The sequence below is a fragment of the Mya arenaria genome, chromosome 11, assembly GCF_026914265.1.
Source record: "Mya arenaria isolate MELC-2E11 chromosome 11, ASM2691426v1".
Classification (NCBI taxonomy): domain Eukaryota; kingdom Metazoa; phylum Mollusca; class Bivalvia; order Myida; family Myidae; genus Mya; species Mya arenaria.
The window spans coordinates 29,565,312-29,581,905 of NC_069132.1; the positions used below are offsets into that span (position 1 = coordinate 29,565,312).

Consider the following 16,594-nt stretch of genomic DNA (forward strand, 5'->3'; position numbering starts at 1 on the left):
AGCTGTCACAAGTAGGAGACAAATGTCCCTTTTTGAGCATTGTCAAATTGAAAACAATAATTAAAGAACAAGAAATGTTTGTAAAACATCTACATGTATGCCACCATACTGGCAGCATATTAGTATTTTTGCATCTTTGGGGTTATTTAAGGTCACGACAAACCTCTCCACCAAGTTGGAGAACAGTAATAGGTGTGCAAAGCAAAAAAAACTGATTTCTTTGAAGGCGGGCTTATGATATTTGGTCACCAGGTATCCAAAATTCACAATATTGTACACCGATACCTTTTGTGTGTTCAAAGAAATATTTTTAACTAAACAATAAGCCTTTACAATGGAAGAAAAAAATATCTCATGCACTTATTTTTAAATAAACCCTTACGACCATTATACAGATTTACAGACTATTCATAACATGTGATTGTCCTCTGTATTTTCCTTTCAAAAAACCGTTGAAACGCCACAAGCACAACATTAACTTTCCGTGTGATTTTATGTTGCCTAGCGAGCTGTCTTGACAGATTTTGGAGGCTGCCTTGAGTCTGTTGTAGTTTGCTTGCAAGTATTTTGTGCACTTTGAAGATAATGAACAATTCTTGCATGGACATTGAATTTAGGGCTGCAATATTAGGTAGACCCTTACCCTGAAGAAAAAATAAAATAACTTTATATCATATTGGTTCTCAATTCTCATAATACAGATATTGGTTAATAGAAGTAGGAGAATCAACAGTAAAATAATTAAATCTTTACAGTGCACAATCATAACTGATACTTGAGGAAATCATTTCAGGGTCTTCCGCTATGGATTTGGGCAGTTATTTTATAGGATTCCAATCTTCCAGAATAGTGAGTTGGAAATGAGGTTTCCTAGAAAGAAATTTCAGCAAGGAAAAGCCCTGAAATAAAGATGTTTTTATTTTTCAGGATTTTTCGAGTTAATTTCTGTATAAACTATCCGAGGTATATCATGGTTTTATTAAAAATCATTGTATAAAATTTTAAAATGTTTATACCCTAGATTGCCTCAGATTGGTCATATCTTTCATTATAGAGTCAGTCCTCAACTTTTCATTAGTCAGTTGATTCTGCAGGGTATGCATGAAAGACAGCACACTAGTCAGTCCCCCCATCATTCCTGCCAGTTGGTTCTGGGTTGATGACATCTTGCTGCCAATTTGCTTGTTAAAACCATCGATTCTGGCAAGATGCATCAATATTGCCGTCAGGTCTTTAAGGGCTGCTCCTTTAAGGGCCTGAAAATCATAAATGAATGATGAAAAACTTAAGTCATTGTAGCTTTCCCATATCCTCTTTAAGGATTTTTAGCATTAAACTTTTTTGCTAGTATTATTTTTAATATGAAAGAAATAAAACAAATACATGGGTTAAGAAACAATATTTTTTTTATTTTAGGCCTTCGGCCAAGTTCCAGGTCCAGTCTGAGCCATTGCAACCATGTTGTTTGCCCCCCAAAAAACAAGTGTACAATATTGCTGTCAGCGATGGACACTCCCTGAATGCCCATTATCCATAAAAAGGCAACAAATGTACCAGTAATACAAATATCGGTAAAAGGTGAATGGTTGTACCATTATGGACAAGTTGATTTTTTTTAAAACATGCAAATATATGGATAAATATGGGAATACAACACTCTGGTTCTTGTGCTCTGCATCTGTGGGTATAGCCCAAGTTTCATTGAAAGCCAAGCAGTAGTTTTTAATTTATTCTCCAGACAAGAGCATGATGGAATCCCTTCAGTGAGATATGGCCTGAACAAGCACCTATAATGAAATATATATGGTGAGATTATTAAGTACATATGGCAGGTAGAATTAAAGCTTGGTGCAATGCAATTGCTCTCATTGCTATCTTATAATCCATATCCTATTATTGAAATCCCTGATTTTTTTAACAGGGTTGGTTTCAACGTGTTCAGTATAGCCACAAACTCGACACTCACAACATAAAATGCCTATTAACAGTTACATGTGTCGTCTGCCTCTATACCACCAAAAATAAAGTTTGAGAAAATGCGGACTATATAAATTGCAAGCTATGTTTCCAATAATCGAGCTTGATTTGACAAAGCAAGAAGCAATTATAACGCAATATCTATTATAATCATTTAATTTGTTGAACTTAGATAAAGATAATATTAAAGTAGTATCCCTGCGCCTCAAAATGAATGAACATCAAAACATAAACAAAGAATTACTATCCACTCAAAGCGCATCATTCCATCACGTGACACAATGATCTCAGGCATGTACTAAAGTGCTGGTGAGTTAGCTGACGATATAGAAATAAAAGAGAGTTGCTGACCATATAGACAAAGAAGGAAAAAAAAAGTTTTGAAATTAAAGATTTTTCAAGACTTATTTTGTTTAATTTATTTTATATATTTTTTATAGTGTACGTATCTATAGACGGATGTTTGTGTATTTTTTTTTGAAAATGGCATTTCATTGAAATGAATTGAGTTATATTTTTTTGCTGGTTTGGTGTAAATATACATGTATAAGAAAATATCACGGATTTAATAACTTTTTTAGGTGTTTCATTTACAATTGTTTAAAATCAATTATTTTAATTTTGATCATTTTAATTAAGAAACTATTTCTCTTTAATCTGTTGTATTTTCAAAGTTGTTTTGTGAATAACAATGCAAACATAGGCAAACTCTTGCTAATGAGTAAAGTTTGATTAGTATAATATTGTATTTCATTTTCTTGGTTGGGAATAGCACAAGCATTCACCCTTTTTTATATTTTCATTTTCTTTTATTAAACCCCACACATTTATGGGGAGGAAGGCTTCGTGGAGTTTGTTTCTATGCTGTTTCAATAATTCACCAGCCCTTGCATATTATCTATTTATCGTTCCTCCGGGGTGAGAATCCATTTTTTATATAAATAATGTATGTATTATTTTAAAATACTATTTAAAATTTTAACAGTGGCCCTGAAAAGAATCATATTCAAATAATAATTAGTACAGTCTTTGTTTATGCCAACTTCTAACAGGGTTAGACACTAACATTTTTCACAAGGTAGTCCCTCGGACTACTGGATCTAAAATCCAGGTAGTCCAGCAAAAATTCTGATAGTCCAAAAAAATGCAAGCCTGCAACGGATTCCTTCAGTGTTTTGTTAGACTTTTCCTTAAAAAACATTGTCAGAATAACCGTTTGATTGATCATGTTTCTTATCTGTCTCAATCTTAAAATTTCCACATTCTTCAAAACAATGTTTGGCCTTCAATTTTAAAAAACATAAAAAGTCTAAAAACCATGCTAAACTAGAGATTGCTTTTTTGAAAAAGCGCTTGTCTCCCCTATTGTGTGGTCGTAGCTGAGAAAAAATAAATGATGGACATGAAATTTGTAACTTTGGACTGGAGACAAACCAACAGTGAAGTTTGGTTTATTCGATTATATTAAATAGTGAAGAGAAGAAAGTGTTGTTGATTAATCATGGAAAATGTAAACGAAGTTTGCATTGTATGAAGTTCCTGGGCGCAAGCGTTATTCAATTATTGATCGGAAACCATTTTTCAGCTCACAGTCATCGTGACCATGACCTTTTACCTACTGATCACAACATCAATAGGGATCATCTACATAACCAACTTGCATACCAAGTATTAAGTTCTTGGGTGCAAGTGTTCTTTAGTTACTGAGCGGTAACCATTTCTTCAACTCAAGGTCATGGCAACCTTGACCTTTGACCTACTGATCTCAAAATCAATAGGGGTCATCTACTAGTCATGACCGACTAGCGTACCAAGAATGAAGTTCCTGGGTACAAGCGTTCTTAAGTTATTGAGCAGAAACCATTTTTAAGCTTAAGGTCACCGCCAACGTATCATTTTTTACCTAAAGGTAACCTTGACCTTTGACCTTTTGATCTGAAAATCAATAGGGGTCATCTTCTAGTCATGAACAACTAGCTTACCAAGTATGAAGTTCCTGAAACCAAAGGATTTTTAGTTATTGAGCGGAAACTTTTTCTTCACTTCAAGGTCATGGCAACCTTGACCTTTGACCTAGTGATCTCAAAATCAATATGGGTCATCTTCTAGTCATGACCAACTAGCATACCAAGTATGAAATTCCTGGTTGCAAGCGTTCTTTAGTTATTGAGCGGAAACAGTTTCTTCACCTCAAGGTCACGGTGACCTTGACCATTGACCTACTGATCTCAAAATCAATAGGAGTCATCTACTAGTCATGAACAACTATGAAGTTCCTGGGTACAAGCTTTCTTTAGTTATTGAGCAGAAACCATTTTTAAGCTTAAGGTCACTGCCAACATAACATTTTTTACCTGAAGGTAACCTTGACCTTTGACCTTTTGATCTCAAAATCAATAGGAGTCATCTAATAGTCATGAACAACTAGCATACCAAGTATGAATTTCCTGGACCCAAAGGATCTTTAGTTATTGAGTGGAAACCGTTTTTTCACCTCAAGGTCATGTTGACCCTGATCTTTGACCTAGTGACCCCAAATTCAATAGGGGTCATCTACTAGTCATGACCAACTAGCATACCAAGTATGAATTTCCTGGGTCTAAGAGTTCTATAGTTATTGGGCGGAAACGAAGTGTGACGTACTGACTGACTGACTGACAGACTGATGGACTGACTGACGGACAGGGCAAAAACAATATGTCTCCCCATGAATGGGGGAGACATAAAGATATTACACGCAAATGATTTTTACATGGAAGGTCACCACGACCTTGACTATTGACCTTGTTACCCCCAAAACAATTGGGATCATCTAGACATCATGACCAACCTCACTTCAAAGTTTGGTGAACCTAGATCAAAGCATTCTCCTGATATTGCACGGAAATATTTTTTTACATTAGAGGTCACAGCGACGTTGACCTTTGACCTTGTGACCCCCCAAAATATAAGAGTTTTCTAAACCTCATGATCAACCTCCCTACCAAGTTTGGTGAACCTAGGTCAAACCATTCTCAAGATATTGAGCGGAAATGTTTTTTACATTGGGGGTCGCCGCTACCTTGACCTTTGACCTAGTGACCCCAAAAACAATAGGGATCTTCTACACCTCATGACCAACCTCCCTACCAAGTTTGGTGAACCTAGGTCAAACCGTTCTCAAGATTTTGAGCAGAAATGTTTTTTATATTGGGGGTCGCCGCGACCTTGACCTTTGACCTAGTGACCCCAAAAACAATAGGGATCCTCTACACCTCACGACCAACCTCCCTACCAAGTTTGGTGATCCTAGGTCATGCGGTTTTCCAGTTATCGATCGGAAACGAAGTGTGACGTACAGACGGACTGACGGACTACCGGACTGACGGACAGGGCAAAAACAATATGTCTCCCCCAGAGAGGGGGAGACATAATTACCCCAGAATAAAAATCTAAAAACCATGCTAAAATACCCCATAATCTGTCACTTTCAGGAAAATAGTGCAATTAATCAATTGACACCTCGACCGAGATCGTTACTTACGGCACAAATGACAGACATCCTACTGGTCAGCACTATTTGATAATTTATATTGGCATCCTACTATTCAGTAGTCTTTGTTAATCTATTAAAAGGACATACAATAATGCTTTAAAAATATAATGAAATTAATTCTCAAAATGTTATTAATTAATTGGGAGTTAGATAAGAATTGTTATTGGCCCTAACTTCAATGTATAAAATGTTAAGACATTTTGGCGCGAAAATTAACGCACACAATTTCTGCCGTCGTCTGCACTTACACTGAATTAGACATTTTTGAGCAGTATGATTATTTTTTAAGCTGCTCTTCTAAAAGCCAGTTAAAATATTTCACAAGCCATACATTATGTTCCTTCTGTCTGCTTTATCAAAACACCGACATTTGACAATACTCTAAACGATAAATAAATAACCATAACATATTTTCAGAAAATCTAAAAATAATAACAACCATCAAGTTTTTGCTAACATCGTATCTATCATTGTTTCTGACTGAAAATGCAAGGGATCTAGAAATTCTACCTCATTTTAAACCCAAATCTACCTCGCTGACACTGGCAGACTTTCACGTGTCTGACGATTAAAACACACCATACAGTGCAAAATGGTTTTTCCCTTTCTAAATAAAGACATTCTACAGACTGGTTTAAATATTGATCGAAAGGCTATACAGGCGAAACTCGCTTAACAGTCTAGGTTGTCCGGAACTGTTCGGCCATCTTCGGCAAACTTTAGAATGAGTATTTACAGGTGATACTCGGCTTTTTTAAAATTTTAACAACACGTTTTACGCAAGTTTAAACGTAATAAATATTTTATGCTCAATTACCTGATGTCATATTTACTTTTTCTAGTAGTCCGACGGACTATTGACTTAAAATTTCTTGTAGTCCGAGCACAAAACTGGTAGTCTCGGACTACCGTTAGTGTCGAACTCTGTCTAATTACCAACCGGAAATGTTTTTTTCAATTCACCCTGGATGATCAACCAATTTCTATTTTATTTCTCTGGTAAATAAATCCTTGGCAAGCCTTACTCATATTGTAACACCATAGGATGGAGTCTTTTGCTGGGATTGGTTACATTCTCCATCCTGGTTTGCCTGGTTACACAGCGACGTTAACTTTATTGTCAATAAAATATCAATTTGTCATTTACCATCATGCTTCAATAAACCTGGGGAGGCCCCTGTAGATTCACTGTGCTACATATCAGCACCTTATTTATACACACATGATCGTGAATCATAATGGTGAAAACCCGTATAAAACCCTGTTCATGCAGCGCTATCAGCCCTTTGATTTAGTTATGGTCTAAACAAGCAGCATCCTTATAAATGTATAAGTATGTAAAAGTGAAAAGGGGATAATAATTCAGCAATGAATGAAAGGTAGATTGTTGTTCATGCGCACTGCACTTGCCTTTCGGCAATTGCTAATATTTTCCGATAAATGCAACATCTTCAGATATATGATTATGCAATTCATCAAATAGTAATATACATGTAAATGGAAAATTGTTGATCTTATTGTTTTTTTTATTGCTTTTGTGTCAGCAGGCCACAAAAATTTAAATCAACATGTTGGAAAGTGTTAATTTATGATAAATTAAATTTATCGTCATTTTAGTTCAATATTACTTTTAAAAGTGATAACATTTTTCCATTAGAGTAATTGTTATATATGATAAACTGTTTATGGTCGGGTTGTTCTTTTTACAGCATGGGTGAGAAAGTATTACTGTATGGTTTTCTTAAATGAAATGAGGTCAATTTTTAACAAATCTGGAAAGAAATAATGAACTTTTGGTGTAAATATAAGTTAAGAATTGCGTGATTGTTGTCATTGTGGGGATTGGATTTCTCCCTCTTTAACCAGCTTAACTGCGTTTATACCCCGATAATGAAATCAATAATGGAATTTATCCATTATAATTTTATGTTCTTCTCCGGACAAGTGTATGAGAGGGCGGAAGGACAGACGCATAAACATATAGGATTTATGGGTATATACAGTTTTCTATATGAACAGCTCAAAAAACAAACGAAGGGAAATACCTATAACCTCATATACGGATGACATCATATAAAGAGAAAATGTTGGAACGTTTGGTCAAACAGAAAAATAGGAAACTCTTCCTTAGGTTAAAATGATAAAATAGGATGCATAATCTCCATTTTGCCTCTAACCGCATACCCAATCTCATAAACTAAGCTTTCATACTTTTTGTAAAAGATATCATAGGCTCAACTTTTTCCAAACGGATGGAAAGACATTTACACTTTCCATGTGTTTTTTGTTGAAAAAAGGAGATATTTTGACACTTATATAAGTCAGAGGTATAAGCCTTGCTATACATGTACATATTATTGTCTTTGGCAACATGTCTACCAAGTACCAAACTGAAAAAGTTATTGCCAAGGTTAAAGTGTTTGCACAACAACGCTGCCAACGACAATGACCCGATGCAACTATGAAAATACCTTATCTTATCTTAACTTATGGTTTATAAAAATGGCATGCATAGTCTCCTTATTGTCCTTTAACCAAATACCAAGTTTCATAAGCTTAGCTTGTGTACTTCTTGAGATAATTTGCAAACAAATAGACAGCCATACAGTCAACCTATAGTTTTTCCTGGTGAAAACGATAGGGGACTCATAATTATAAGTCTTTTATAAATGCATTATGAAGTTGCTAAGAATTGGATTCCAAGATTATACATGCCAACATACAATTAAGATTATTCTAAAACTAGAGCTATCACTGAAGGTGATTAATACCCCCGAACGCCGCCCTGATATGAAATTGCAGTCAACTATTTGGAAAGCCAACCTATAAATGACAACTTTATTTTATGGACTATCGTCAGTTATTCATTTTTAGACTATCTGCGCGCAGGTAGTCTTAAGACCACAAACTCCAAAGAACTACTTCTATTCATGTCGTTTTAAACCATTTTTTTGTCTCAATGCGCTCTATGTTTAGCAGAATGATGTCAAAACCATACAAATGGATTGGTCGTGTCTCAGTCCGAGTATGAGTTTTTGCTTGTTTGGCTATTTCCGCGCTGTAATAATGTATCCCGGCGTTTTATTTTTATTAAATTATGTTTTTAAAAGTTAGAAAAAAGGCTTTAAACAATATCAGTGATGCTAATACTTGGATGTTAATACTGATATATTTGATGTTCTAAAGCACAGAATATACGATTGCCTATAACCATCTATAAATGAGTTAAGTTACTTTTTTTCAAGTTATGCTCTGAACAAGAAAAAAGTAACAAAGGGCAATAACTCTGTAATTGGCTGAAATAGAATTGCGGTTGATGTACACTGCACTTCCTTTCATTATGATCTATCAGTGTATAAAGTTTGATTAAATTCCATCAAATAGTTTTCAAGCTATGCTCCGGACAAGAAAAAGCAACAAAGGGCAGTAACTATGTAATTAGCTGAAATATAATTGCGGTCCCTGTACACTGCACTTTCTCTCATTATGATATTTCACTGTATGAAGCTTTATTAAATTCCATCCAATAGTTTTCAAGTTATGCTCCAGACAAGAAAAAAGTAACAAAGGGCAATAACTCTGAAATTGGCTGAAATAGAATTGCTGTTCCTGTACACTGCACTTCCTCTCATTATGATCTATCCACCAATAGTTTTTAAGTTAAGCTCAGGACAAGAAAACAGTATTAAAGGCCATAACTCTGTAATCAGCTAAAATAGAGTTATGGTTCTTGTGCACTGCACTTCCTCTTATTGTGCTTTACCATTGTATGAAGTTTCAATAAATTCCATCTAGTAGTTTGCAAGTTAATATCTGGAAAAAAAAAGGACAGCAAAAAAAAACAAAAAGGGCAACAACTCAGTAATTAGCTAAAGTATAGTTATGGTTCTTGAACACTGCACTTCCTCTCATTGTGCTCTACCATTGTATGAAGTTCCAATGAATTCCATCCAGTACAAGTTCAAGTTATACTCCGGACAAAAAAAGGTAACAAAGGGCAATAACTCAGTAATAAGCAAGAATAGAATTACGGTTATTGTACACTGCACTTCCTCTCATTTATAAAATGTTCTACCATTGTATGAAGTTTAATCCAATTCTATCCAGTAGTTTTTAACTTATGCTCCGGACAAGGTAAATTGCAACGGACCGACCAACAAACCGACCACAGGGTGACTCCAATATACCCCCTTCAAACTTTGTTTGTCGGGGGTATAAAAACTCTTACTTACTGCTGGAAGTGCAGCCAGCTGATTCACTTTCAGGTGCAAAGCTTGCAGGAACTTTCTCAACATGTTGATCTGTCTGTGACTAACGCCACCTTGATTCCTCACTTGATAGAGGAGTTTCCACGCGTTGTTTAAACGAACATTCACATTGTGCCCCTTTTGAGCCAACTTGACGATGCCTCGAGTGAGTTTCTTCATCAGCCTAAGAGCTGTAACTCCCTGAAAGAATACAGAAAGAAAAAAACACACCTTAACATTTGTAATGATATTATTCTAGACGACAAATACATAAATATATATTCTGATGATAATGAATAGTACGCAAGAATGCAAGAAAAAATCAATGCCATTCTTTCACTTTTTAATTAAAATCTTTTAGTACAACATCAAACCTGCAAGTCTTTTTATATCAATAAAAAGAACTTTATTTTTTTAATTATTGCTGTAATTAAAAGACATGTAAATTGAAATTAAAGCAAGCAAGAAAATCTATCAGACTTAATCCACCAATCTATGACTGGCTATATTGGTACAAGTAAAAAACTTTTGGTGTTCACAGGGTGAAATTTATTGAGATCTAACACTGGAACCAACAGTTTTTCTTTTATTATATACCTTAAAAGCCAATAAAGGATATAAAATTACATTCAATTGTATTTTTAAAGAAAAGCGGTTCAAATTGTTTGGGAACGCTATAAATGTCATTTCAGAAATGAAGCCATTGAAATTGTTTCCCTGCTCAGTTTACTCTGATGTTCGATTTAGAATTGAGAGCTTGCTGTTTGAAACAGTGAAATATCACTTTATTTCACTGATAAACCTGTATTAACCACCAGAAACCATACAAAAATTGAATAAAATTCTTTATCAGTTTCAGATTTATGGCCTAAATTGAACTCTTGAAAACCAAGGATATGACAAATTATTAGGCCATATAATTTAAGTATCTGTCATGTGTTTCCAGTCCAGATACAGAAATATGACCTGAGGGCATGGGTGTTTAAAGTTAAACTAGCAAATTACAAGGTTTGCCAAGTTACAGGCTGCAAAGCATGCCCGAGGGTCAAACATTTTGAATTTGATCAGAAAAATATAATTGTTTTTTTTTCTTGTGGAAAAATTGATGTAGAAGATGCATTTTTGTACATTTCTGCAAGAAGCAAGTATGACATGGTTTACTAACTTCATGAAGCCTTGTAATTTAGATCACTATTGAGGTCAAAAAGTTCCTCTAACTATCACATTTTTGATGATTATTTAGTTTCAATTTAAGTTATTGGACTTGCTTACTTATATTTGACTGCGCTTTATTTAAATGGCATTTCCGTGTACTTTTCATAAACATGATGATACAATAAAGGAAATAAGATGTGGCAAGTTGTTGCACATGGTGTATTGAGACAGGGTTTTCCAGCACTGTTCACATGACCAGACACACACATCCGCAGGGAATAGTTCTAGTAAGCGCTTTTTGCGATTTCTTGCACTAAAATTGCTCAAATCGCATCCAAATCCCATAAATGCGAGATATTCTCATGCTTAACCACAGTTTGTTTATTTTGTGCATTTCCCTTTTGTGGTTTTTACAAAATAAAGCATTTGTACATGTACAGTCTCCGATGGCTTCTTGTTTAAATTAATTGAATTACTGACAAATTGCCTCCCCTATGCATAAATTTGTCTTATCGAATGTTTTGATCGATATCACCCATGCACTTGTTTTCAAGCGTTTTAGCGACCTGGAATAATTTTGTTTATGCGGGTTACTACTGCATTTTAAAGGCGTCTACAATATTGGAAGCGTCAAAATGTCAAATCAGAAAACATTGTTAGACCAAAATAAAATACCAGCTTCATTTGAAAACAACAAAGGAAATCCTTCATCTCCCAAAACAATACAATTTTCAGCTAAATCCTTTTTTGCTCAAGTATGATGAGTATGAATGTTCATGATGTCTGAACTGTTGACAAGTGTTTCCTTATAGGCAAACAAGTGTATATACTATATCAGATCTATATATTGTAAATTTGTAAATATATTGATATTCATGAATAAAGTCACTGTTATGCATTGTTTTATCACTGCGTTATCCATGTATTATAAAAATCTCACAGAAATTAATATTCTCTCACCAATTTTGGACAAATGGGAGCAATTCTCTTATTGCAAGTCTGACATAGAATTATCCCTGCATCTGGTATGCAAGTATATAAGTATCTTTCATGTGTTTCCTGTACGGATAGAAAAATCTGACCTGAGGGCACGTGCGTAAGCCGGTCATGAGGCTTGCCAAGTTACCGGTCATGCAGCGTGCCCGAGTGTCGGATTTTTCGATTCAGACCAGAAAAACATGATTGATATTTTTTCTTGTATACTGTGAAATCATTATATTCGTTGGCATGAAATTTCGTGGTTTGCCGAAAATAAACAATTTCGTGGGTACTTGAATTCGTGGTTTTTCATTTTTGAAAAAAAAATCGAAACTGCGATCGTCCAAGATCGTCTGCATTATCTCCATGCGCTGGCCCGTGATTTCCGTTCTCTACATCACTCGGTTTATGACACTCGCTTAAGTGGTACGACATGCCAATTAGTGCATATACCCATGTCAATTATCGATTGAATTGGAAATTAAGGTCATAAAAGAAGATGTACCCTGACCATAAATACGTATAGGCGAAGCCATTGAATGCCAATTAAGAATTTTGCAAACTGTGAAAACACAGAGAAGGTCCGTATATTTGAGTAAGCAATCCCAAAAGTAAGCTGATGTTTACAAATTCAATTACTTTTGAATATCATCTTATTTCATATCATTGACAAATCATTTCAATATTTATTCACACGTTTTTGTTTAATAAGTATTATGAACAGGTTGTTTTGTACATTGTCACGTTGGGTGCTCAGCAGCCTCCAATGTAATTGATTAATCATTTCATTAAAGAAAAAAATCGAAAACCGACACTCAGCACTCACATCTTGTAAACCTGGAGATTTTTATGAACAACACACTTTAGGCATATACTTCTGTCATTTGGTTCATAAAACACATATAAATGATCTGGTTTATAATTTGTTAAAGGCAGATATAATATACTAACAAAACAATTATAGTAAGATATACAGTGAGACGGGTACTGACGCTGTATACTGCGACTTTGGTAACGAATAAACTAGAGTATGTACATAACATGGCAAGTGAAAACGTGAATAAAGGGTCTTTATTTCGTGGGATCTTGAATTCGTGGATCACCTAACCCACGAAAACCACGAACATTAATGCCCCACGAACATTAATGATTTCACAGTATATCTAAATTTATCAATCTGTTGAAAAAATGACATAGAAACCAAACTTTTGTACAATGACACCAAAAAGCGTGTGCGAGATTGATATTTTTTCTTGTATATCTAAATTTATCAATCTGTTGAAAAACTGACATAGAAACGGAACTTTTGTACAATGACACCAAAAAGCGTGTGCGACGTTGTTTTCTGATGTCATAGAGCGCAGTATTTTTAAATAACTAGTTTTTTATGATTAATTATTTTCAATTTTAATTAAAAGTCTTGCAAACATATTATTTATTGAAATGGCATTATATATTTTTCATAAACCATACAATAAATGAAATAAGAAGTGAGGCCACATGACCGAAAACACACGTCCGGTATGCAAGAATAGAGCATCTTATTGAAAATGTCTAAATTTTTAAAATGGAAATCATTTTAAAGAATTCAGTGACTGCTCATTCAAGATCTTAGTCGATTTAAATTGAAATAAATCAGTGTCATATTTTACTTAATTTACTACATATTTGTGTGAATTAACTAAATGCCAGTATTAAAATGATAAAAAGGTTTAAGATTATTGAAGTTGTATGTAAGATTCCACTGTCCAACAAAAAAGCTAGTTTTCAGTTTGCGACCCCGTACAATTTTGGCAAAATTTGAAAGGTATTTGTTTGCTGACTTCGAGTGGTCAAAATTGGCACTATTCTGATTAGGCAAAACTGGATTAGGCTTTTAAATTCCGAAATTATATGCTAGTGATAATTTGATTAAAACACTTTCACTTTCTAGATTTTTTGACCTTCAACCAAATATTTCTATTTGCTTGTTCTCTGAAAACTAGTAATTCAGTATTCCCGCCATTTAAATGTGTAATGGCATTGCGTCGGTTTAAAAAAAATTAAAAAATCAACAAATTTGCAGCCCTTTTAACCCTAATGGTATCATGATTGAATAGCGACGATATTCTCATTGTGCTTCATGAAATTCCATGTGTCATGTGTAGTATTTTAACTTGTTAGTGATAGCGATATCATAAGTGTTTTTTTATTCGTTCATTACATGTTCTAGTTGTAAATAAAACTGGAAAATTTAAAGCTTTTATAGGATTAGTTAGCGCAATCATATATACAAGAGGGCCAAGATGGCCCTATATCGCTCACCTGATCGGACAAAAGGCTCTTAAGTTATTAATCGGACAACATACTGGACGCCCCCCACTGAAACGGCTCATATGCCATAACTCCTCCGAAGTCCGGTATTCCGTCGGGACACTTAAATTTTTGACTGATAAACGCTAAATATCAATGAATAAGTAGCATTTAATTAATTTATTACCTAAATTCGGGCTCCCCTAAATTTCTTGACAGCACATGTCAAAACGACATTATTAATTATCATTATCGGACTTATCAAAGCGAAAGTATAGCTGACTATTTGACTATAGTTACGTCATGAATCTATAAATAAACAGGTCATTTCACAAGGCGCATGCAGGTTAACGCTTCTGTTTTGTTGTTTACATTTTGAACAAGGTCAGAGCTGACAGAGATTTATTATCGGTAAAATACTTACGTGGAATTGTTTTGCTTATGTGTCAGAACCGCCCAAAAAGATGCCAACTCTGGTGATACCTTTTATATAATATGATACGACCTTTGAGTATTTACAGTAACATTTACGACACAAAAGAACAGCATCCTACATTCAGCATTCTTTGTTAATTGGCATTCAACTTATCAATATTCTTTGTTAATTTTAAAGACATATATTTTATGCTTTGATAAAAAAATAATAGAAATAAAGTTTGCAGGATTTTATTCATTAATTCAATCAAGTTATAAAATTTTATGACTTTTTGGCGCAAAAATTAACATGTATACACAATTTTTGGTCGTCTGCTCTTCCAGTATGCACTACCACTGTTGGGCAGTCTGATTGATCTATCAACAGCTCTACTAAATATTGATTGGAGTTTTCACAAGCCAGAGGTTATATTCCTACAGTTTCTTAATGAAAAGCACCGACATTTGACAAGACCCTGAACCATGATGTATTTTATGCGTATGTTCTAAAAATCTAAAAATAGTAACAACATCAAGTTTTTGTTTACATTGTATCCATCTCTGTTTTTGACTGAAAACAAAAGTGACTTAGACATTCTCCCGCTTTTGAACCCAATCTACCAACTTAGAGACCAAAATATACCTCACTGCCATTCAGTGCTACTATAAACCTAGCTAAAGAACTTCATCGAACAGTTTTTATAGTGCTGATAGACCTGTTCGCGTAAATGTCAAAAAATTAAAAAAGGGACTTTTAAAGTTATGGAAGCCAGAACTACTATATACCTGTCATTACATGCTGCTGAAAACATGTATAATATGGTGGTGTATACTTGCATTACAAATTGAAAAGTAAAAGGATGTTGAATTTGATATTAAAACAGGCTCAACAATGAAAAAAAATGTAAAAAGTGGAAGGGACTCCTAATTTCAGGAAGGGACACCTGATTTCAAATGTTGGGTGTCCCTTCGGGATCCCTTGGAAAAATGGTTAGTGTCGACCCCTGCTCCTTCTAAGTTGGATTAATATACCTTGTCAGAAAACTTGTTCATCATGTTTATATATTGTAAAACAAAAACAAACCCAAAAATAATGATAAAAGGGTTACCTTTAAGGATAATTTCTGTGAAAATATTTTGAAATCGGGCCAATGGTATTCTGAAGAAAAGATTTTCCTTATAGAAAGATAGTGAAAACTTGCCCCGCCCCTGTTAAATGGTCGCCTTAGGAACATTTCTGTGAAATTCTTTTAAAATGGTTTCTGAAGAGAAGATTTTTAAAGTTTTCCATTATAGCAGACATCACCAAAACTTTTTTCTCTTCCCAGGACATTGTGTCAGGTTACACAGTAAAATTTTACCTGTCGCAACAAATTTTTACCTGTCTCAATGTGTCAAACAGAATTTAGTAACATGAACCTAAATCTTAATTTCAAGCCTCTTATTTAAATAGGTTTTGTGATTCCCCCCTATAACATATTTCAAAATTTTCTTTGTCGGATGTGTTTTACTGTTATAAAACAAAGAAAAAGAAGCTAAACATCAAGAAAAAAAAAAAAAAAAATCGAAAAGGAAAATCTCTCTTTTTAAGTCATCATTTTTCCTCCCCTGCCTCCCTCAAAAATCCTATTATTTAAGTCCTCCTGTTGAACACTGGAGTAGTTAGATCTAAACCTTTTAATTTATCTTTGAATTGAAGTATGCTTACTGAACTACAGGTCAAAATCAGACGCATTTGTGCATAAACGAAAGTAAAGTTCATGTTATTGACAAGGTTAAACAGAGCGGAAAGAGTGTCAACACTGAATATTCATTATCAAATTTAAATCAATGTGATTGCCGGGAACCACCTCGGTGAAAAACACCCATGGAATTTAGTAATTTCACTCTTAACTATCAAATACAAACTGATAGTTAAATTTCTGAAAACTTAACCGTGCTGACTGTAATTTTTCACCGGACACTGTGACAGACCAAAACAGAAGTTTCATCAGTG

General features: G+C 34.4%; 1 protein-coding gene across 1 annotated transcript in view; it reads right to left on the reverse strand.

Annotated features, from left to right (window-relative positions):
* Window positions 1–404: 404 nt before the first annotated feature.
* LOC128208461 (uncharacterized) overlaps window positions 405–16,594 on the reverse strand; it is a 37,536-nt gene continuing 21,346 nt past the window's right edge. The window contains exons 6-8 of the mRNA XM_052912024.1: window positions 9,745–9,960; window positions 1,017–1,256; window positions 405–644 (exon numbers count right to left, since the gene is read on the reverse strand). Coding sequence (XP_052767984.1) covers window positions 405–644; window positions 1,017–1,256; window positions 9,745–9,960 — 696 coding nt within the window. The remainder of the gene's footprint in view (window positions 645–1,016; window positions 1,257–9,744; window positions 9,961–16,594) is intronic.